This window comes from Hemiscyllium ocellatum, chromosome 9 (genome assembly GCF_020745735.1).
Source record: "Hemiscyllium ocellatum isolate sHemOce1 chromosome 9, sHemOce1.pat.X.cur, whole genome shotgun sequence".
NCBI lineage: Eukaryota > Metazoa > Chordata > Chondrichthyes > Orectolobiformes > Hemiscylliidae > Hemiscyllium > Hemiscyllium ocellatum.
The window spans coordinates 47,306,716-47,332,578 of record NC_083409.1 but is presented as its reverse complement, the minus strand read 5'-3'; the positions used below and the strand labels follow the sequence as shown (position 1 = coordinate 47,332,578).

Here is a 25,863-nt window from a genome sequence, read left to right as displayed (position 1 = left end):
ACAATTCTTTAGGGAATAAAATTCCAGACATTCACTAACTTCTGGAAGAAACTTGCATCTCAATTTTAAATTCCCTTAATCTGCAACTATGCGCCCTAGTTCAAGGTTACTCCACTAGTGGAACACCTTGTCAACATTTATCCGGTCAAGCCCTTTCAGAAACTAGTATTATATGAATGCTAACGCGTAAAGCCTTACCCTAATATTGCTATTCCTCACTTTTACCAAACGAATTCCACATTACAATCTATTTAACATATCATCATTAACCATGACACTAATACTTTCATTGTCAAAGCTACCCAGCTCCTTTTCCTTTTTGTCTATTCTTCCAGAACATCTGATACAATTAAATATTGGGTTCTCAGTCTTGGTCAAACTGTAAGTACGCCTGTGTAATTATTGTCAGGTTATAGTCACTTATTTATATTTGTGCCAATCAACTTCTCAATCTTTTTCAAAAAGTATGAGTGCATTCATATAAAAAGCCTTAAGTTTGACTTTTTAACATCATTGCTTACTCTGATTCTGCAACTCGTGTATATTTTACATTCCTTTCTGTTACACAAGTTATTGTTCCCGTCTTTACAACCTTGAACTCTACTCTCTTAATCCTGTTTGATTATATAAACTTCTCTTCAAGTGAACCCTCTCAATTAGTTGTCAATAGGGCCTTAAACTAAAGTAGCTGAAATAACTGAAGGGCCAGCATTTGGACTTAACAGAAATACTAGAGAGATAGGGTGTAGGTTTGCTCGCTGAGCTGTAGGTTTGATATCCAGACGTTTCATTACCTGGCTAGGTAACATCATCAGTGGCAACCTCCAAGTGAAGTGAAGCTGTTGTCTCTTGCTTTCTATTTATATCTTTCTCCTGGATGGGGTTCCTGCGGTTTGTGGTGATGTCATTTCCTGTTCGTTTTCTGAGGGGTTGATAGATGGCATCTAGATCTCAAACACTCTCAAACAAAAACTAACAAACTTAAATGACTCAGTACAACCCATGGACAAAACCAACGTCATCTACAAAATTCCGTGCAAGGACTGCCACAAACACTATGTAGGACAAAGAGGAAGAAAGTTAGCCACCAGGGTACACGAACACCAGCTAGCCACAAAAAGACACGACCCTCTCTCCCTCGTAGCCCTACACACGGATGAAAAAAATCACCATTTCGACTGGGATAACACATCTACCCTGGGACAGGCTAAGCAAAGACATGCCAGAGAATTCCTAGAGGCCTGGCACTCCAACCACAACGCTGTAAACAAACACATCGATCTAGATGCCATCTATTAAGCCCTCAGAAAACGAACAGGAAATGACATCACCACAAATTCCAGGAACCCCATTAGGAGAAAGATATAAATAGAAAGCAGGAGACAACAGCTTTGCTTCACTTGGAGGTCGCCACTGATGATGTTACCTAGCCAGGTAATGAAACATCTGGATATCAAACCTACAGCTCAGCAAGCAAACCTACACTCTAAACCTCAACCTGAGCTACAAACCTTCACAAACCTTGCAAATACTAGAAACACTAGATACCTCATTCAGTGAGATAATGGCAACAGCCATATGGAGTAACAACGAGTTTGAGAATGAGGAACAAAGTGAAAAACCTGTAGAAGGAAGTCCAACGAACAATACAAATTTTAAAACAGGAAAGGGAACTGGAGTAGATAAAGGATGGTAATAGAAATGAGCAGAAGTGGAGACAAACTCACAGATGTACAGATGGAAAATGGACAACTGTTCATCATATATTGGTATCACTTAGATGTCCTAAGGTGATATTGTAAGTAGCACTTGAAAGTCTGAGGGCATAACATGTAGGAATACAGAAAACTCAAGCATTGATAAACAGGCATTTTATCCAGCCAAAACTTCCTACAGATATTGTGTATTAGTATTATAACAGGTCACACCAGAAAACATAAACATATCATCAAAACAGCATCTTTAGCACCTATATCAGTTTTTGAAGAACCAGTCAGATATTACTAAACTGGACTGTTACTCAAACAGGAAACAGCACACCGATACATTCTTAAAATTCTGAATATGACAACCCAATTCCCAAAGGGACATTCCTTTGAGGACAATTGCTTTGTCCAAAGGTGGACTGTTGCACAATTCGTGGATAAATTCCAACTAAAAGAACAAAGATCAGCTAGAAATCAGTAAGTGGATGTATGAAGAGTTATGGCATCAAGTTCACGCATCGAACAGTTCACTGAAGATGACAGGTTTGACCATAGTCAATCCAGAGGGGAAAGGAAGCCTAATGAAGGTTAGATATGGTGGATAGGGAGAGCCTTTTTCCAAGTATGATGACGGCGAGCACGAGGAGGCATAGCTTTAAATTGAAGGGTGATAAGATATAGGACAGATGTCAGAGATAGTTCCTTTACTCAGAGAGTAGTAAGGGTATGGAATGCTTTGCCTGCAACGGTAGTAGATTCGCCAACTTTAAGTACACTTAAGTCGTCATTGGATAAGCACATGGACATACATGGAATAGTGTAGGTTAGATGGGCTTTAGATTGGTATGACAGGTCGGCGCAACATCGAGGGCTGAAATGCGCTGTAATGTTCTATGTTCTATGATACTGAATTAAGCAAAGACAGATTAGAGGGCCTTAGTTTAAATCTATGGCTCATCTATAGATAGTAAACCTAAACCTTTGTGGCAAAGAAAAGATACTTTAATTTATCTGTATCCTTTGGACAGGAAGGAAAATACATCAGTTAGAAAAAATACATCAGATCAGACCGTTGCCTTTATTGTTAATCTGACCACAACTGGAAAATGTACAAACTAAAACAGGAACACGCTCAGTTGTCATTCATCCATAAATAGTTCACTATAGGAGGCCACTCTGCCAACCATGTTTACGGCAGCTTGTTGAAAAGGGGTATTCAGTTAGCAACTCTTACTTGTTCTTTTCCCAATAACCTCAAATTTATTGTTATTTTTGAGTAGTCTCCAGCAAGGAAAACCTCAAAATTTAAAATAGTCAGTCAGTTGCTTCCATCAGCCAAAGAGTGATAACGATTATCCAATGATATCAAAGTTGACGCTTAATCATGTTTACGTAAGTTCACGTCTTGGAATGTTAAAATTATTATTGCTATAATGCAGTATTGAAAAGGTTAGATGAGCAAAAAATATCTTTTCATATATATTAATTCTTTGTCCAAAAGTAAAATACTCTACATGCTGATACAAAACTATAATTAAACTGCACGGGAGGAATCTTCCATAACCTGCTCTTGGCTTAACAAGAAAAATCATGAATGCAATTTTGATTTCCTAACATAAAGGAAAACAAATCAATTTTCACTAATTAGGTGGCTCATGGTGGAAAATCTCAGCAAACCTACAGTTCCATCCTCCAGTCTAGTACAGTGAGTTATATTTCTGACAGATCAGATTTATAGAAATCCTTTTCCAAGACTTGCATCATGCTCTGCCATAATGTCTGTGAAACACTCTGCAGCAAAACAAGTTCATGCCAATGAGATGATCATAAGGGGTGGAGATTGTACAATCTCTTTCCACCATATTCCTGAACATAATAACTTGTGATATAAAATTCCCATAAAAAAAATGAAATCTGTGCCCTCTTGTTACTGACTCTCTTGTCAGGGCCCAGATTGCTTATAGAGTACCAGCACCAACTCAGTACATCAATTATAAGCAGTAGGCAGGCTGAAGCCACCCTGAGAAACCGCAGAAGATATGTGACGCTTGATTTATCCTGATAGAATGCAAAGAGGCCAAAGTTACCACAGGTCAAAAGCAAGGATCAGAGCAGACATGTATTCTATAATGAACAATGGAATAGTCTTTATGACCTGAAACTCATTAAGAGACAGTAAGCCAGACAACAAGGAGAGAAATTATAGAGCCACAGCCATACAGCATGGAAACAGATCAACTAGTCCACTCCAACCATGCTCCCAAACTAAACTAGTCTCACCTGCCTGTGCTTGGCCCATATCCCTCCAAACCTTTCCTGTTAATGAATGTATCCAAATGTCTTTTAAACATTGTCACTGTACCTGCATCCAGCCACTTTCTCTGGCAGTTCATTCCATACACGAACCACTCTGCAAAATATTTGCCCCTCACGTTCTTTTTAAAATCTTTCTCCCTTGGCCTTAAAATATGCCCCTTACGTTTGAACTCACCCACCCAATGGAAAAGACCATTGTCATACACCTTATCTATACCCCTCTTGATTTTAAAAATCTCAATAAGGTCACCCATCAGCTTCCTACACTCCAGTGAAAAAGGTCTCAGCCTTTCCAGTCTATTTTTATATCTCAAATCCTCCATTTCCAGCAACATCCTGGTAAATCTTTTATGACCCCTCTCCAGTATAATAATATCCTTCCTACAACAGAGCAACCAGAATGGCAGAACAACTCTCAACAACATCCTGTACAACTTCAATATGACGTCCCAATTCCAATATTTAAAAGTTTGAGCAATGAAGGCAACTTGCTAAACAACTTCTTAACCACCCTGTCTATCTGTGATCCAAATTTCAACAAATTATATACCTAAACCCCTAGGTCTCTTTATTCACAACACTACCCAGGACCCTACCATTAATTGTATAAGTCCTGTCCATATTTGTAATACCAAACTGCAAAACCTCACATTTATCCAAATTAAACTCCATTTGCCTCTCCTCAGCCCATTGACCCAATTGATCAAGTTCTCTTTGTAATCTTAGAAAACCTTTTTCACTATCCACTATACCACCAATTCATATACTTACTGACCATGCCTTCTATATTCTTACCCAGGTCATTTATATAAATACAAATAAAAGTGGACCCTGCACTGATCCCTATGGAACACTGCTGGTCACAGGAATCCAGTCTGAAAATAAAAGCTCTCCACCACCACCCTCTGCCTCCTACCACTATATTTGTGTATTCCCCAGTTTCGACCAGGCCCCTTAGCACCATAATCATATCTTGGATAGGGGGTGGGTACATTGAGGATAATCTAGCCTCACCTCATTTGAGCTGTGACCCCATTGGCTGAAGTTAGAGGTTTCAGAAAGGGGGCTCAGAAGGGACACCTGGCTGCCATTGCCTCTGAGAACACTTGGCTGACGAAGACTATGTACAAGAACCACCTTTTTAGTTAGACAACTTTCAGTGCCCTCTTGGTAGTGCTCAGTGAATTCCATCCAGCAGCCTGATCAAGTTCACCAGAGCAGGTGGTATATGTGTTTTCCAGTCAGTCAGCTTAGTTTGGGAAAAGTTAACTGCATTTGTGTAGGAGCTGTTTTCTGTAAGTTTTCTGTGAGTATTTCAATTAAATTAAGTTTGAACCACAGTCCTTTGTTTGTCTCATACAGCAAGAACACGCAGGTAAATGCTTTTTGAGAAACAAACTGGTCTAAGTATCTGTATAGGATATTTCAAGGGTAGTACTTCAGAAACAAAAACTCAGAGCTAAAATTTGTCAGATGGAAACTGACAGTACTATAAACTTACATTTATTCATTTTGATCAACATTAGGAGTCATTTCATTTATTTAATATTGGCACCAAAATACTATAAGTTACATAAGCTTGACTCGTATTGCTTCAATTTAGAACTATTATCTAATCAGAGTGTTCAAAATGTTAAAGGGTTTGATAGTTTCTGTATACCCAAAATTACTTAGTTGGTAAATCCAGAATAAATTGGCATAATCTTATAATTAAAACTATTAAAATTCAGGCCTGAACAAAGGAGGTCCTTTTCACTAAAAACATACTGGAAATTTAGAGTTTTTGTCCTCAAAAGGCTGTAAAATGATTATTTAATTGGAGCTTTCAGAACTGACATATATAAACTTTTGTTAGGTTAAACTATCATGTGATATGGAATAAAGGTAGATAAGTAAGTGAAGGTGAGGTACACTTTAGGTTTGATCCAAAACAATTGGCCTATTCCTGTCTCTATTGTGAACACCCACTTGAGAAAGTGCTCTGATATTTTGATTTAGGTTTTATTGTCACATGTACTCACGTACAGAAGTATAGGAATACTTTGAAAAGTGTACAATGTCACTAGACATGGCACTATTAGATTAGATTAGACTAAATTAGATTAGATTACTTACAGTGTGGAAACAGACCCTTCGGCCCAACAAGTGTACACCAACCCTCCGAAGAGCAACCCACCCAGAAGCATTTCCCTACCGTTACCCCCTCACCTAACACTACGGGCAATTTAGCATGGCCAATTCACCTCAGCTGCATATTTTTGGACTGTGGGAGAAACTGGAGCACCCGGAGGAAACCCATGCAGACGCGGGGAGAATGTTCAAACTCCACACAGACAGTTGCCCGAGGCAGAAATTGAACCCAGGTCTCTGGCGCTGTGAGGCAGCAGTGCTAACCACTGTGCCACCATGCCGCCTATCATAGGGACGAAGGTAGCAAGTAGAGAAACAAAGTAAGAAGTTAACACTATAGTCCTTCCTAGCATTAAGTGGAAAAATAAAGTAATAAAGGAAAAATGTTGAACAGTCTTCCTTAAGTACATTCTCTGCAGGGGCTTGGTCACCTCTGCTCTGGCTTCCTTTCTGGGTAACCTAGAGCTTTCTGTTCTTGACATCACAGATGACAGGGAACCTGCCTCATTAACACTTCAGGCTCGTTCTAACCACACTGGGCTCAGACCAACAGCTGCTTCCTCATACCAGACCTCCAGTTGACACTGCTCTGGGCCCACAGCTGCTCCATGCACTAAATCTCCAGCCGACACTGCTTGGGATTCACAGCTGCTGCCACACTCCCCATGATGCCATTGCTGCCGCTGCTTCTATCTCTTGAACTCTACAAAGAAAGTTGAAAAAAAAAGACGAGAAGTGGAGGGAAGAAAAAAAATGCAGATGGCCTGAAGCAGACAGGCCTATTGTGCTGGTGTCACCATTTTGAATAGCTGGCCTGCTCTCCCCTCCACGCTGCCCTGTCCTGCTCTCCTCTGTGCTGCTGGCATATTCTCTGCTACTGCCACTGCTTAAAAGGCCTTAAAAAAATGAGGGGAAAAAAAGTGAAAAACAAAATGAAAAAAAAAGAAAACAAAGAAAGTAGACGGAGGTGGACGAGCCCTGAACCAAGAACCCGAATGCAGTACCTCTGCGTTTATTTGGTTGCACCACAAGTTTAAGATTTAATTAAAGTAAGCAGATTCCCAATTTCACTGTCTGATGAAATTAGCTTGACAGGAAATACTAACCAGGCTCTTGTATTTAATACGAATCACTATTACTGTAAGCAAATTCTAACCACAGGTAAATAGCTATTAATTATCAACACATTACTACTAAAAAAAATACTCCCTTTAAAATCCTGACACATACACACACAGACAAAAAGAGTATAGGCGTAACAAGGGGAAGGAAAAATTACTGGGAAAATGAGGTGTTTGTTTTTCTTCCCAAGATGTTCTGTTTTCTGACATCCTTTTTTCAGTCCTTTAATTCTTTGCTGAAGTCAAATTTAAATACTAAATAAAAGAAGTTTTAAATCTTAATTGTTCAGTTTCAGAGTTTCTGGTTAGAGACAAAACCTCAGAGCAAATTCAGAGGCAGAACAACTGTCTGGTTCCAGGCTTGGCTACAAAGATACAGACTCAGACCCTCCTTAGTCCAATCTGGGAATTTCCTGCCACTGTATCATGCACACACAAGGGTAGGCTGGTGATCTTTGGATCCACAACTGGTTACAAATGCACAGAGTCTTACCCTGCACACATCAAACAGTGCTGTGCTATCTTATCATACCTCTCCATTGCTTGCAAAGTGAGTGTAAACACAATACAATCTTTGATTTTAAACCAGCCCTTTTCTCATTTTAGTCCACTATCAAAAAATAAAGAAAACACAAAAATGCAGTCTTTACACTATACTCCCGCACAGGTTTCCACTGATTCTCTTTTATCTGATCTGATCAGCATATTCCACCAATCCTTCTACCTTTTGTTCATTTGGCTTCCTCTTTAATGCATCCACACTATCTATCATTTTGTGGTTCAAATCTGACGATATCTTTGAAGTCACAGGTTTGCAAAATGCTGTTGAAGAAGCCTTGATGAGTAAATGCAATGCAACTTGTTCGTTGTGCACACTGTTGCCATTATGCCTTGTTGATATGGGGAGTCAATACTGAAGTTGGTGGATGGGGTGCCAATCAAGTGAGCTGCTTTGCCCTTGATGGGAGTTAAACTTCTTGTGTCATTGGAGGTACACTCACCCAGGCAAGGGAAAAGTATTTCATCCCACTCCTGACTTGTGCCTTGCAGGTGGTGAACAGGCTTTGGGAAGACATGTTACGAGTTCCTTGTGACAGAATTCCGAGCCTCAAACTTTCTCTTGAAACTTCAGTATTTAAAATGGCTGGTCCAGTTCTCTTTCTGGTCAAATAGAAACACCCAGGATGTTGATAGTGGGGGACTAATCTATAGTTATGCTTTTGAATGTCAAAGGGTGATGGTTAGATTCTCCCTTGCTGGAGTTGGCCATTGCCTGGTGTTTATGTACTGTGAATGTTGCCTGCCACTAATCAACCCGAACCTGGATGCTGTCCAAGTCTTGTTCCATATGGAGACTGACTGCTTCAGTATCTGAAGGGATATGAATGGTGCTGAACATTGCACAACTATAAGCAAATATCCCTTTTTATCCTTTTGAAGGAGAGGTTATCGATGAAGCAATTGAAGATAGTTGAGCATAGGACACTACCTTATGGATCTCAAGGGCTCTTGTGACAGTGCTAACATTCCTACCTCTGGATCAGGAGGCCCAGGTGCAAGACCCACCTGTTCCATTGGTGCATAATAACAATTCTGAACAGGTTGATTATAAAATATCTACCCTAAGGATCTCCAGCAGTAATGTCCTGGGAGTGAGACAATTAACCTCCGACAACCGTAACCAGCTTACTTTGTGCTAGATAGGTCTCAAACTTGTAGTGAATAATTTCCAATTCCCATTGCCTCCAGTTTTGTTTGGGCTTTGCAATGCCATACTTCGTTAAAGTCTACCTTAATGTCAAGGGCCAATCTCTTACATCTCACCTCTGGAATTCAGAATGTACCATGGCTGTGATGAGGTTAGGAACTGAGGGGCCCTGTCAAAATCCACAGAATCAGAGGGCAAGTTATTGTTAAGTGAGCATTGTTTGGTAGCACGATTGATAACCCCTTCCATCACTTTGCTAATGATCAGAATAGTCTGTTGTTTTTAATTCATTTGTGGGATGTGGGCATCGCTGGTAACCAGCACTTATTGCCCAACCCCAGTTACCCTTAAGAAGACCATAACACCATAAGACATAGGAGCAGAAAGTAGGCCATTTAGCTCATTGAGTCTGCTCTGTCATTCAATTATGGCTGAAAAGTTTCTCAACCCCAGGAGGAGTCATGAATGGTGCTGAACATTGTGCAATCATCAACAAACATCCTAACTTTGGAGCTTATAATGGAGGGTAGGCCATTGATGAAGCAGCGGAAGATGGTTGGGCCGAGGACACTAGCCCAAGGAACTCCTGCAGAGATGTCTTGGACCTGAAATGGCTGTCCTCCCACAACTATGACCACTTTCCTATGTGTAAGGTCTGATCCAATCATCAAAGAACTTTCCCCCATTGATTTTAGTTTTGCTAGGGCTTCTTGATGCCACACTTGGTCGAATGCAGCCATGGTATCAAGGGCGGTCACTCTCAAACTCACCTCTGTGTCTATGTTTGAACCTAGGCTATAATGAGGTCAGGAGTTGAGTGGCCCTAGCGTAAGCCAAACTACAGTAATATTTGTTGTGGTTCTGTTCGCCAAGCTGGGAATTTGTGTTGCAGACGTTTTGTCCCCTGTCTAGGTGACATCATCAGTGCTTGGGAGCCTCCTGTGAAGCGTTTCTGTGATGTTTCCTCCGGCATTTATAGTGATTTGTACCTGCCGCTTCCGGTTGTCCGCTGCAGTGGCAGGTATGTTGGATCCAGGTCGATGTGCTTATTGATTGAATCTGTGGATGAGTGCCATGCCTCTAGGAATTCCCCGGCGGTTCTCTGTTTGGCTTGTCCTATAATAGTAGTGTTGTCCCAATCGAATTCATGTTGCTTGTCATCTGAGTGTGTGGCTACTAAGGATAGCTGGTCGTGTCATTTCGTAGCTAGTTGGTGTTCATGGATGCGGATTGTTAGCTGTCTTCCTGTTTGTCCTATGTAGTGTCCTATGAACTATGAAAGCAACCACCCCAACACACACAAAAGAAGTTGCATCAAGACACTGTTCAAAAGGGCCACAACACACTGCAGCACACCAGAATGCAAAAAGAGGAAGAAGAACACTTCTACAATGTATTCGCCAAAAACAGATACCCCCGCAATTTCATCAAGGATGCCTAAGGGAAAGACAACGGAATGAGGACATGCCACAACCCAAAGGACTAGCCACACTACCATATATCAACAGCATTTCTGAACTGACAGCCAGACTACTGCGACCACTCGGACTCATAACAGCCACTCTCAGACAACAACTCACCAGGATGAAGGACCCGATACCCAGCATGAGCAAAACCAATGTAGTGTACAAAATCCCATGCAAGGACTGCACAAAACACTACATAGGACAAATAGGAAGACAGCTAACGATCCGCATCCATAAACACCAACTAGCCAGAAAACGACATGACCAGCTATCTTTAGTAGCCACACACACAGATGACAAGCGACATGAGTTCGACTGGGACAACACTACTATTACTATTATAGGACAAGCTAAACAGAGAACAGCCAGGGAATTCCTAGAGGCATGGAACTCATCCACAGATTCAATCAATAAGCACATCGACCTGGGCCCAATATACCGGCCACTGCAGCGGACAGCTGGAACTGACAACCGGAAGTGGCAGGTACAAATCGCTGTAAATGCAGGAGGAAACATCACAGAAGCGCTTCACAGGAGGCTCCCAAGCACTGAGGATGTCACCTAGACAGGGGATGAAACATCTGCAACACAAATTCCCAGCTCAGCGAACAGAACCACAACAACGAGCACCCGAGGTACAAATCTTCTCCCAAACTCTACAGTAATATTTGGCCCAGGTTGGATTTATCCTGTTTTCTATTCGCATGATTCGTCTGGGTAATTTTTTACATCATCAATAAGATGTCTATTAGAGCTCCAATGCTGATAAAAGGTACTGGCTAAGACTTTTCTGGATCCCCATACTTGCCTCACTCACAGTCACACCCTTTTGTTCCTGACCACACAGCAAATTTGATGTGATTAAGCTAAGGAGTGTGACTACCTTGTGAAACAGCATTCAGGTATCTCTTCCACTCACTGATTCTGTTAATAACTGGATCACACTGACATCCACCAGCTCCTACATACTCAGCTGCAACACATTGTCTTCCCAATATTTACAGTGTAAGACTAATTAAGAAACTCAATTTTAAAATTGCAATTTTCATGTTTTTGCATTCAATCCTTGATTAACAAAGGCAAGTATCCATGTGCCTTATTAACCACCCTATTGATCTATCATTCTGAATTCTAAGGTCATTCTATTCATTATGGACTCCTTTGCCTACTTTGGCCTCAAAATGCCCATGCATCACTCTCACTTTATGATATATAAAACACCACGCAGTAACTATGAGAAACATTACATAGGACAAATGGACAGGAAACTTGCAATCAGAATGGACAAGCATCAGCTTGCAACAAAATGACATGACCAGTCCTTCCTCATATCAATTCACACTGACAATGAAGGACATCAATTCAACTGGGACAATGTTACAATACTGGAACAGGCTAAACAAAGACAAGCCTGGGAATTATGGAGGCCTGGTACTCATCCACAGGTTCCATAAACAAACACATTGAAATAGATGCCAATCTACAGACCACTACTGTACAAAACCAGAAGTAGAACCACTCATCAAAATAGACAAAACTGTATAAATTCAGGCAGATCACAACAACAGTGCCTCATCCAGAGCCTACACAGCACTGAAGATGTTACCCAGGAGGGAGACGAAACGTTTGCAAGAAAATCAACCAGCTTGGCAAACTGACCAACAACTTCAATCACAACCCGAACTACAGATCTTCACTAAAACCTTAATCACCTCTCACTTTTCAGGATTAAATTTCATTTTCATTGTTCTGTCCATCAGACCAGCTTATCTATATTGTACTGTAGTGTCATGCTTTCCTCCTCGCTACTTACCACACCTATATGTGCCATGCTTCCTATATTAAGTGTCTAGATCATTAATTTACATTATGAACCACAAAGGGATACAACACCAAACCCTGTGGTAATGCACTGGATGCAAGCTTTCAAGTCACAAAAAAATCTTTGACCATCACAATCTGCCACTTTACATGGATGTCATGGGCTTTCACGTTTTGACCAGTCTTCCATGCGAGATCTTGCCAAAAGCTTTACTGAAATCTATGTATTCTACATCTATTGCACTACCCTCAGCTACACACCTAGAATTTGAGGAAGATAGATTAAAAGCAGAAACTTAAACATTGCCATCTCTGAGCTACTTCTGGTGCTATGTGCTAGTGAGTATTGGAATAGCCAAATAGACTAAATGAACAGGTCTCAAAGATTTAGTGCAGGAGGGATATCCAGGATTTCTGGATTAGCAGGTGTGTTTCTGGGGAAGATGGTGCCATTACAGGTCTGATGTATTGCATCTGAACCAGAATGGGACCACTATCCATTGAACTGAGGTAATGTAGCTGGTGATGTACAGACAGAGGAGAAACCAAGACAGTCTGGAAGACAAAATGAAGCAGATGAGTTGAGGGTGTTGATTAACAGCTGAGAATATGATATTATTGTATCACTAAGACATGGTCAAGGGAAAGGCAGAATTGACAGCTTGACATGACAGATGGTGATGGCAAGATGACTTTAAATTGGTTTAGCCGGGGTATTAAAAGAGGTGATGTGATATTGATAAAGGAATCAATTATTGCAATGAGGCAGGCTGATACTTTCCTCAATCAAGGCCATATGGGGAAAACTTAACAACAAAAGTGGGCAAAGATACTGAGAAGGAGAGTATTATAAAACCCCCACCAAAGAAAGGGAGATAGAGAAGCACAGATACGTAGGCAAATCTCAGAAGTGTGGTAATATTAGGGAATTTCAACTTTCCCAATCTTGATAGACAAGAGGAATGGAATCAGACCATAGGACATGGGAGCAGAAGTAGGGAAAGGGAAAGCAAGGGAAAGAAGACATTGGTAGTGTAGTGTAAAATCCTCTAACAATACCCACTTTGTAAGAAAGGTATAAATCAAATATTGGAGTACATAACAAGATGCAGTAATAATTCTGGGCAACTTTAACGTTCATGTTGACAGAGTTAATCAAGTTGGAGATGGTAGCTATGACAATGAATTCACACAGTGCACTAGGGATAGTTTCCTACAGCAATGCTTCATAGAGCTAACCACAGAGCAGGCTATCTTGGATCTGGTAAAGGGTAATGAGGCAGAATTAATAAAAACAACCTTAAGGTAAAATATCACTAAGGAAGTAATGATCATGAAATGATGAAATTTAATATACAGTTTGAGAAGGAGAAACTTGGGTCAGAAGCAAGTTATGTTCAACTTGAAGGGAATTATATTTTTTTGTATTCATTCACAGGACAAGGGCATCACTGGCTAGGACTGCATTTTTTGCTCATCCCTAATTGCCCAGAGAGCAGTTTAGAATCAACCACATTGCTGTGGGTCTGGAGTCACATGTAGGCCAGCATAGGTAAGGATGACAGATTTCTTTCCCTCAAGGACATTAGAGATCCAGATGGGATTTTGTGACAATCTACAATGGATCCACCGTCATTATTAGGCTCTTAATTCCACATTTGTATTGAATTCAAATTCCACCATCTGTTGTGTTTGAACCCAAGTCCTCAGAACATTATGTGGGTTTCTGGATTAACAGTTCAGCAATAATACCATTGCATCCTCAGCAAAAGAACAATGAAAGGAGATTACAGTTATCTAAACTGGATTGGGCAGATAGCTAAACAGAAAAGACAGTAAGCAAGTAGTGTCAGTCATTTAAGAAGGTAATTCATTACACTCAGCAAGAAAATATCGCAGGAAGGAGAAAAGATTCTAAGAGATGGATCAGCCAACCATAGCTAACCCAAGAAGGTTAAGGAGAATATTAATTGAAAGAAAAGCAAGCAGGCAAAAGTGATAGCTCCAAAGACTGGGATAAAAATACAGAATCCAGGAAAGGAGGACTAAAAAGATAAAACGATAGAAAACAATCAAGGGCAAACATGGTGAAGAATATAAAACCTGACAATAAAAGCTTCTTCAAATATATAAAAAAAGGACAGAGGGATCAAAGTGACTAAAGACCCATTAGAAAATGAATCTGGGAAAATAGTTATGGGGAATAAGGAAATTGCTGGAGAGTTAAACAGATATTTTGCATCAGTCCTTGTGATGGAAGATACTTCAAACTACCTATTCATACTGAAGAATATGGAAGGAAGATTAAGTACTATCACCATCACTACAAAAGTGGCAGCAGACAAACTAATGGGGCTAAAAACCAGGTAAGTCCCCCGGCCCTGATGGCTTGCATTCTGGGTTTCTAAAAGAGGTAGCTACAGATAGTGGATTTTGGACAAGTACTGGAGAATTGGAAAATTACTAATGTGACACCACTATTCAAAAAGGGAGGAGGCAAAAACTGGGAATTATTGGCCAATCAGCCTAACATCTATCGTTGAAAAAACTTTGGAATCAATTGAAGCAGTATCAGCATGACTTTACAAAAAAGGAAACAGTGTCTGACTAATTTATGCAAGTTTTTCCAGGAAGTCGAAGCCACAGTCACTCAATGAAGGAGTGGTTCTCTGAAATTTAGTGATTTCAAATAATCCTATTGAACTATAACCAGGTATCATGTGATTTCTGGCTAAGCCACTGTAGATAGAGGGGAACCAGTAAATGTGGTGTATTTAGATTTCCAGAAGGCATTTGACAAGATACTCCACAAGGTTAGAACATAGAACAATACAGCACAGAATACAGCCGGCGCAATACAGCCCTTCGGCCCTTGATGTTGCGCCGACCTGTGAATTATTAAGTCAGATGATAAGAGGCCATGGTACTGGAGGTAGCATATGAGCGTGGATAGACAATTGACTAATGGGCAGAAAACAACAAGTGAGAATAAGGAGTTCTTTTTCTAAGGAATAGGTGTGATTGAGGTTCACAAGGAGGAGGTATTAGAAATCCTGCAGAGTGTGAAAATAGATAAGTCCCCTGGGCCGGATGGGATTTATCCTCGGATCCTCTGGGAAGCCAGGGAGGAGATTGCCGAGCCTTTGGCATTGATCTTTAAATCATCATTGTCTACAGGAATAGTGCCAGAACACTGGAGGATAGCAAATGTAGTTCCACTGTTCAAGAAGGAGAGTAAATACAACCCTGGTAATTATAGACCATTGAGCCTTACTTCAGTTGTTGGTAAATTGTTGGAAAAGGTTATAAGAGATAGGATTTATAATCATCTAGAAAAGCATAATTTGATTAGGGATAGTCAGTACGGTTTTGTGAAGGGTAGGTTGTGCCTCACAAACCTTATTGAGCTCTTTGAGAAGGTGACCAAACAGGTAGATGAGAGTAAACCGGTTGATGAGGTGTATATGGATTTCAGCAAGGTGTTCGATAAGGTTCCCCACAGTAGGCTATTGTACAAAATGCGGAGGAATAGGATTGTGGGAGATATAACAGTTTGGATCAGTAATTGGCTTGTTGAAAGAAGACAGAGAGTGGTGGTAGATGGGAAATGTTCATCCTGGAGTCCAATTACCAGTGGTGTACCGCAAGGGTCGGTGTTGGATCCACTGCTGTTCGTCATTTTTATAAAAGACCTGATGAGAGCGTAGAGGGGTGGGTTAGTAAATTTGCAGATGACACTAAGATCGGTGGAGTTGTGGATAGCGACGAAGGATGTTGTAGGTTACAGAGAAACATAGATAAGCTGCAGAGCTGGGCTGAGAGGTAGCAAATGGAGTTTAATGCGGACAAGTGTGATGTGATTCACATTGGTCGGAGTAACCAGAATGCAAAGTACTGGGTTAATGGTCAGATTCTTGGTAGTGTAGATGAGCAGAGAGATTTCGGTGTCCATGTACACAGATCCTTAAAAGTTGCCACCCAGGTTGACAAGGTTGTTAAGAAGGCATACAGTGTTTTAGCTTTTATTAATAAAGGGATCGAGTTCCGGAACCATGAGGTTATGCTACAGCTGTACAAAACGCTAGTGCGGCCGCACTTGGAGTATTGTGTACAGTTTTGGTCACTGCATTATAAGAAAGATGTGGAAGCTTTGAAAAGGGTGCAGAGGAGATTAACTTGGATGTTGCCTGGTATGGAGGGAAGGTCTTAGGAGGAAAGTCTGAGCAACTTGAGGCTGTTTTTGTTAGAGAGAAGATTGAGAGGTGACTTAATAGAGACATATAAGATCATCAGAGGGTTAGATAGGGTGGATAGGGAGAGCCTTTTTCCAACAATGGTGGCAGCGAGCACGAGGGGGCATAGCTTTAAATTGAGGGGTGATAGATACAGGACAGATGTCAGAGGTGGTTTCTTTACTCAGAGAGTAGTAAGGGTATGGAATGCTTTGCCTGCAACAGTAGTAGATTCGCCAACTTTAAATACATTTAAGTCTCATTGGACAAGCATATGGACGTACATGGAATAGTGTAGGTTAGATGGGCTTCAGATTGGTATGATAGGCCTTGTTAAGGAGGCATACAGTGTTTTAACTTTTATTAATAGAGGGATCGAGTTCTGGAACCATGAGGTTATGGTACAGCTGTACAAAACTCTAGTGTGGCCGCACTTGGAGTATTGTGTACAGTTCTGGTCACTGCATTATAAGAAGGATGTGGAAGCTTTGGAAAGGGTGCAGAGGCGATTTACTTGGATGTTGCCTGGTATGGAGGGAAGGTCTTACGAGGAAAGGCTGAGGAACTTGAGGCTGTTTTCGTTAGAGAGAAGAAGATTGAGAGGTGACTTAATAGAGACATATAAGATCATCAGAGGGTTAGATAGGGTGGATAGGGAGAGCCTTTTTCCAACAATGGTGACGGCGAGCACGAGGGTGCATAGTATTAAATTGAGGGGTGATAGATATAGGACAGATGTCAGAGGTAGTTTCTTTACTTAGAGAGTAGTAAGGGTATGGAATGCTTTACCTGCAACGGTAGTAGATTCGCCAACTTTAAATACATTAAGTCTCATTGGACAAGCTAATGGACGTACATGGAATAGTGTAGGTTAGATGGGCTTCAGATTGGTATGACAGGTCGGCGCAACATCAAGGGCCGAAGGGCCTGTACTGCGCTGTAATGTTCTATGTTCTATGATAGGTTAAGTAAATGGACAAAAATTTGGCAAATGGAATATAATATCAGAAGATGTAAAGTTCTTCATTTTGGAAGGGAGAACAAAAGAACAATATTATTTAAATAGAGAGAACAGCACAAACTGCAACAGAGACTTGTGCACAAAACACAACACTAACACACAGGTGCAAGTAATCAGGAAGGCTAATGAAAGGTTGGCCCTTATTTCAAGAGAGTTGAAGTACAAGAGTAGGGAAGTCTTACTGCAACTGCGAGAAAGTGTAAAAGGTATGAGTAGGCAGGGAAAGAGTTAAGTTTTGGGTTGCTTGACAAAAAGCTCCGCTAACATGACTTTGACCAGATAAAGTTAAAAATCACACAACACCAGGTTATAGTCCAACAGGTTTAATTGGACTATAACCTGGTGTTGTGTGATTTTTAACTTTGTACACCCCAGTCCAACACCGGCATATCCAAATCTTGACCGGATAAGAACTTGCAGTAAACAATGAGGTGCTGGAGGCAAGGGTAGTGGGTTAACAAGGTGGAAAAGTATTCATTATGTAAAGCCATTTAACAAGATGAAGAAACATTCAGTATGTACAGTCAGTTAACAAGGTGAAACGTATTCATTATGTGAAGCCAGTTAATGAGGTTAAGAACATTCATTGTGTAACAGCAGGTGGCTTAATCTTTAATACTGACACTCGCTGATTGTAATGGTCACCCAATCAATATGTGTGTTGCCTTATCTGTATAATTCACTAAGAATTTGCTGTTTGAGAGAAGACCAAAAACTCATGTCTCTGTGCACATGGGTGATTGTTCTCTCTCTCCCTCCAGGGCCCGGATGAAGGAATCTCTGAGCATTTTGCTTCAACTGAGGTGAGAACAGGACAACAACTATACAAAGTGCTGGTGAGACCACATTTGGAGAACTGTGAGCAGTTTTGCGTTCCTGACTCATGGAAAAATATTATTTAATTTGAGGCAATTCAGAGAAGGTTCACTAGGATGACCCTTGTCATGATGGGCTGTTTTATGAGCGAAGGTTGAACAGGTTGGAACTCTATTCATTAGAATTTAGAAGAATGAGGTAGACTCATTGAAAATATAGGATTTCTAAGGTGCTTGAACTGGGAAAGATCAGACAAGAACTACAGACTTGCAAGCCTAACTTGCTATAAAATGTGCAAACAAGGGTGTGGACAGTCATGGGTAGAAGAGAGGGGAATGAAGGAATAAAGGCACAAAACCCAGAGAGCAAATCAAACAAACTGTCTCACCAAATCCATACATACACAGCTATCCACCTACGAACACTTCATTTGCACCCCTCTCCACAGCCACCTATTTGCCAACCCAACACACTAGTTTATCTCCATCCTCTTGCTTGTTATTTCACAATGTCCATTTCACTACTACTTCAGCACGACTTCTCTTTTACATTCATAGACAATGCACTGAAAAACATGTAATTCTCATCATTACTTAGACAATGATCCTGAGGTAGGACAGGTTGGATACTACAAACTATGTTTTAATGAGGCTAATGATCAGGTCAACTATTTGACAAAGTCACACCAAACACAGCTAGCAAAAAGAAAAATCAATGTTTTCAAACATATTAGACAAAGTCCAATTTTTATATTCATTATTGGCTTGACAACATAAAAGACTAAATCCAAAAGAAAGAATAGCTGTATAAAACTACAAAATGAGAGAGTCATAGAGAACAGCATGGAAACAGAGCCTTCGGTCTAACTCATCCACGCCGACCAGATATCCCAACCCAATCTAGTCCCACCTGCCAGCACATGGCCTATATCCCTCCCTTCCTATTCATACACCCATCCACGTGCCTTTTAAATGTTGCAATTGTACCAGCCTCCACCACTTCCTCTGGCATCTCATTCCATACACATACCACCCTCTGCTTGAAAAGGTTGTCCGTTAGGTCTCTTTCATATCTTTCCCCTGTCACCCTAAACTACACCCTCTGATTCTGGACTCCCCCACCCCAGGGAAAAGACTTTGTCTATTTATCCTATCCATGCGCCTCATGATTTTATAAACCTCTATAAGGTCACCCCTCAGCCTCTGACGCTCCAGGAAAAACAGCCTCAGCCTATTCAACCTCTCCCTACAGCTCAAATCCTCCAATGGTCGGCATGGACGGGTTGGACTGAAGGGTCTGTTTCCATGCTATATATCTCTATGACACTAAATCTCTTCTGAAGCCTTTTAAGATAGGAAGGAGACCAGAATTGTACAATATTCCAACAGTGCCTAACTAATGTTCTGTACAGCCGCAACATGATCTCCCAACTCCTGTACTCAATACTTCGACCAATAAAGGAAAGCATACCAAATGCCTTCTTCACTATCCTATCTACCTGCAACTCCACTTTCAAAAACTCCAAGGTCTCTTTGTTCAGCAACACTCCCTTGGACCTTACCATTAAGTGTATAAGTCCTGCTCTGATTTGCTTTCCCAAAATGCATCACCTCACATTTATCTAAATTAAATTCCAACTGCCACTTCTCAGCCCATTGGCCTATCTGATCAAGATCCCATTGTAATCCGAGGTAACCTTCTTTGCTGTCCACTACACCTCCAAATTAGGTGTCACCTGCAAACTTACTAACTATACCTCTTATACTCACATCCAAAGCATTTATATAAGTAATGAAAAGTAGTGGACTCAGCATCGATTCTTATGGCACTCCACTGGTCACAGGCCTCCAGTCTGAAAAACAACCCTCTACCACCACCCTCTGTCTTCTACCTTTGAGCCAGTTCTGTATCCAAATGGCCAGTTCTCTCTGTATTCCATGAGTCTAATCTTGTTAACCAGTCTCCCATGTATAATGCCTTACTGAAGTCCACATAGATCACGTCTACTGCTCTGCCCTCATTAGTCCTCTTTGTTACTTCTTCAGAAAAGTTAATAAAGTGGCCTATAATTTGTAATCAGATTTTAGCTTGATAGAATTAGGAAATGATAACAATCACAAGTCTGCAAATAACCGAACAGAATGTGATGTTAACATGTATTCAAGAAAATGTAGGTTATGGTGGTAAAATGCAATTATAAAACTAATTGTTAAAATATGGGTGTCCCTGGCAAGGCCAGCATTTGTTACCCATTTCCAATTACCTTCAATTGATAGGGAGTTGCCTTTTTTAAAATATATTTTTGTAATCAACCTGTGCAGAGATGTTATGACATACCTCTGGGGCAGATGAGACTGGAACCCACGTCTCCTGGTCCACTGGTATGAAAGTGAGTTGCTTTCTTAAATTAATGCAATCATTGGTTACAGGTCCAATTTGTTGAATTTCTTCAGATTCCATTCTGAATTATAACTAATTACTTACAATTTTCTAATTTTGCTAGAAAAATTAAATATTGCAATAGCATAAAGTTGTTGACTTCTATAACATTGAATGATCAAGGTGAATGTCTGTTTTTATAAATACACCCCAACACCTAGTAACTTTTGTTGGTCAGTGATCCTTTCTTGCTTATACAAAGGATACTTAAGAAGGACTTAACAAGGGAAACCTTTAACTAGATATTTATGAAATGTGGAAAAGGAATACTAGAAACTTCACAGACAAAGAACGCAAAATACCTTTCTTTCATCAAGCAGTATGAAACTCAAGTTCCAACATGTCCATTCATTTATTACTTATAAACCTCTTCCTGGTCAGACTAAACAACAATGTTAAGAACATAAATTTAAAGTACCTGGAAGCATGGTAACATGTGAAGAGAACTTTGCACATTCAGTTCACAAGCACAGGAAGCTCAAAAGTTCTCATTGCATAGCTATGAAATAAATCTTGACACTACCTCAAGGTAATTTTTTGCTTCCAAGTTCATTTCCACTATGTATCCAATTTCTTTTCTCCCCCCTCTGGAAGTTTACATTACAAGAATACACTGAGGATTTTGATGTTAGTGTCATTGTGGAACTGTATAAACACTTGCGCCGAACTGTTTACAAAAACTGGCTGCATGTCTTGCTCACTCCAAAAGCTTTGGAAAAACACCTGTTAAAATCTAAAATATTTAGCTTAATTCATAAATCAATTCACACTTCAAAACAACTGTGCATGAGAAATTTAATAAATTTGTCAAAAACACATTATATTTTAATTTTTTGTGTACACAAACATATTTGGTTGCAACTTACTTTACAATGCCTTGAGAAAAAAGACTTATGTAAATTCAAATTCCTTCTTTATTCTCTTTTAGAGTGATATTATTAACTGACTATTTTACAACAGCACTTTCAGTAATGGGTTGTTGCCAACACATTATGAAATTATGCCTGATAGAATCCATTTGCTGCAGCTTTCAGTGATACTCCAGCATCCACTTATTTTCATGCACTTAATAATGAACAACATTGCATACTGACCAACAGAATTTCAGCCAAAAATTAATTTAATTCCAAAATACAAATAGATAAACAATACTCAACAACATGACTAGTAAAGAATACAAACTTTACAGTATTGAATCTTCAAAGACAAATGAACTACAACATATTGAAGCATAAGCTACAATGTTGGCATTTAGTTTTGAATCTATGATATTTTACCAGTCTTGAGGATTTGGTTTTTAACCAGAACAAAATAACACAGTATCAATTTTCACACGCATACTTCAGTGTCACCGCACTTGAGTCATCTAAAAATTTTAAATTGTTTTACTACCTGAGCAACATCAGATGCACAGAAATTTCCTCCAACTAAATTTTGGAAAATCTGAAGTCATTGTTTTCAGCCTTGAGGGAGAAAGGTAGCATAGTGATAATTGTCACCAGACTAGTGACCTAGAGTCCCAGGCTAATTGCTCAATCCCAGCAAGGTAGCTGATTCAATTATTACATAAATTGAATTTCAAAGTTAACCTTGGTTATAGTGACTATAAAATTATCAATTACCACGATTGTCCTTTATGGAAGGAAACCTCTGTCTTTACCTGGTCTAGCCTTCATATGATTCCAAATCCACAACAATGAAAGTGACACCCAACTGACCTCAGAAATGGTTTGATAAGCCACTCAGTTCAAGGATAATGTGGTATGCAAAACAAATGCTGGTCTAGCCAGCGACATCCACATCTGCAAGAACTTCTGTTTTAAAGAAAATGGTTTACGTCCACAAACTCTAGCCACTGGTTCCATTACATTCGTTTGCAATAAACTGAGGCTAAACAAACTGTCAGCCATCTTCAATGCCACATTTTAACAGTATTGAGCTTCAGCCACATATTTGCACTAAGACTGTCAAGTCCTATCTTTGTACTATTATCAACCGCATGCCTGGTTAGACTCCTATGTTAAATCTTTGACAAACTTAAGGTCACCTAAAATTCTGCTAGTAAAAAATGAGGTCTGCAGATGCTGGAGATCACAGCTGCAAATGTGTTGCTGGTCAAAGCACAGCAGACCAGGCAGCATCTCAGGAATAGAGAATTCGACGTTTCGAGCATAAGCCCTTCATCAGGAATCATTCTGCTACCCCAGTTTAACTCACACAAAGTCCCACTAATCCATTAATAGTGCTCCATTATGTTACATTGACTCCCAGGTTAACCAGCATTCAATTTTAAAATTCTCATCTTTCCCATTTCTTTAATCTCTACCCATTGTTCATCCTGAGACTGTTTGAAATATGTGACCCTACTAATTCTGGTCTCTTGAACATCTCAACATTTAACATTACCACCATTGAAGAATGTGCCTTCAATTGACAAGGCCCCAAAAGTGTAAAATTCCATCTCTGAACCTCTATGGTTTCCTTTCTTTCTAATCCTCACACCCTTCTTTGAGGTGTTCTTAACTTTTTGACCAAGCTTTAATCAATAAAGCGGCTGTGTGTTAAATTTTGCTTGATTACACTCATGGAAAGTCCTTTAGAATGTTTATGGATATTAAAAGGCACTATATAAATACAAAGTCATGTCAACGTCACGTGAAACAATCAGTATAAGGAGCCTCTCCACGCTGGAAAGAAAATCAATTTGAACCTTTAAATTAAAACAAACCAGTACTGTAGGAACTTTTCACCTTCCCTTCCTTGCCGAGCTATTATCTTGTGATGACTTTGGAATGGGGGGTGGAAGGAGGAGGTTATAAATAAGCACTGTCAATCTTTTTAAATGCTGCAATCAAAGAAATGAAATACCAAGAAAATTACATGTGCAACATTGCAATCATACCTGAATGGCAGATAAGGAGGGTTCTTTCCTGCTACGAGAGATCTGTAAGCTTCTTCTGGTGTTTTTTGAAGATAAATGACCTTGTTGAAGAAAGAACACAGTAAGTCTGATTTACAGTTGTCTACTAGTCCTCAAAATTATTGCACAGACTGCAGCTATATTTTCAAATCTGCCCAGCTTGATTTTTGCATAGGTGAAGTGTCAACATTAAAGTATAAAAATAAATCTAAGTTGTAGAACCACAGCCAGTCAGAACACTTGTTAACCATATAAGCCTAGTTAAAACTGCAAAAATATTGTCAGAAATACTTTGCTCCTCCGGCTGTCTTTGCAGATTCAAATCTGTTGGGAGCTTTACCTTTTTAATGCAAAATGTTTCCATGCAAAAAAACACTGAAAAGGTCAAGTCTTGTTGATGAGATGTAGTCGAATTTTCAAATGGTGTATTAAGTCAAAAACTATTGCTCATTATAGCCGGCTTTGAAAAATACTTTAGTCAAGAGTCATTCCCTCTACTGAGTGATTAAAAAAAACTACTTCTCCGAAGTTTGATATCTCATCTTCTACCTTAATTTCACTTGTACATTCCAGTCTTTAATCATTCCACAGAGAGCAAGTTAAAATGATGATCTGCAAACTTCGCTTCCTAGTTTGCTGTTAATGAGAATACTTCAACAGGATTTTCTTCTCAGCCTGCTTGATGAGTTTACTGTTCCTGGACACCAGAATTAAACTAACATCATAATGGAGAAATACGCACCATGGAGTCCACCAAGTCTTTGTAGCAGCTTTTTTTGGGATCAAGAGTGAGTGCCAACTGTTCTATTCCAGGAAGCTAATCAGTAAAGAATAGAACTAGAGATTACATGTTCATGTACTTAAACAGCTTTTGTTTACAGAGGAAAGCATATTCAAAACATGCACCTTGCAATTCAAGCACATTTTCAGTCAGCCTCAATATATTTGAATCAAAATAAATTCCCAGTTAATGTTCACTACCTAAAATAAATTGAACACACAATTAGCATACAAGTTAACACTAACCACAATAGACAATAGACAATAGGTGCAGGAGTAGGCCATTCTGCCCTTTGAGCCTGCACCACCATTCAATATGATCATGGCTGATCATCCTTAATCAATATCCTGTTCCTGCCTTATCTCCATAACCCTTGATTCCACTATCCTTGAGAGCTCTATCCAACTCTTTCTTAAATGTTAAATGAAAGAAAGTGAATTACTTTCAAAACATTCATAAAACTTACAGAAGACTACTTAGATATCTGAATTGTTGTGAACCCAGTTGATGGTCAAAAAGTCAGGTCTCAGTAAAATCTGGCTTGATAGATCATAGTGCAGTTTGATTACTATGGTCATCAGTCACTGAATAAATGCATTTCAGTGCCTATATTCTTTTAAAAAAATATACAAATTTATTACACGAAAACAAAAATATGAGAATTTAGAAAGATCTTAAGAAAAATAGCCAAAAGAAAAAAAAATCTGTTTACAGCAATATCCTGTACAGATACTCAACCTCAGTAAAGTATCATTCTTATCTGAACTCTATATTTCTTACTTAACTGCCTGGGTTGCACGCATTTCTTTCAGCGACAAGTTTCTACACATTCACCAAATGTTATTCTTCTTGTTATGGTCTCTCCCCAAGATTTGCAGATACAGACCACATTTGACTCTGTCTAGCTTAGCATTAAGAAAAGTCCTGTCTACTTCAATTGATAAAACAGTTTCAATACTTTTATCTATCGCTAAAAAATATGTTCTACTGTAATGAAGCTCTTCTTCTCAAATGAAAACCAAATGTAGGCCCTGTCTACCTCTGAATGTCAGAAAAGTTCAACATTGTTAACATTTCATCAACTGACTCCCCCAGTACTTCATCTAGTCATTTAGCTTAAGGTCTCATGCTTTCTTGAAAATGATATATGATCTCTTAAAAAGCAATTTTCTAAACTAAAATGAAAAGAACAATTTACCTTTACTTTAAAATCTAAATCCCCAGATGATAACATGAAACTTGATCACAGAATACAAATTAAAAAATGAATATAAAAAGATTAATGTGCAAAGAGAGGTCTTTATGTGTTGATGATCCTTGAAATTAAAGGGAAAAGTATATTCTATTTTCTATAAACTGTAAATAAGCTTACAACAATTTGGAAAT

At 39.5% G+C, this 25,863-nt stretch overlaps 1 protein-coding gene across 2 annotated transcripts in view; it reads right to left on the bottom strand.

Annotated features, from left to right (window-relative positions):
- The window catches only part of cdc14ab (cell division cycle 14Ab), a 179,171-nt gene that overhangs the window by 84,787 nt on the left and 68,521 nt on the right, over window positions 1–25,863 (bottom strand). The window contains exons 5-6 of one of the 2 annotated variants that reach the window (XM_060829729.1): window positions 24,439–24,513; window positions 23,679–23,758 (exon numbers count right to left, since the gene is read on the bottom strand). In XM_060829729.1, coding sequence (XP_060685712.1) covers window positions 23,679–23,758; window positions 24,439–24,513 — 155 coding nt within the window. The remainder of the gene's footprint in view (window positions 1–23,678; window positions 23,759–24,438; window positions 24,514–25,863) is intronic. The other variant, XM_060829730.1, reaches the window with a different exon arrangement.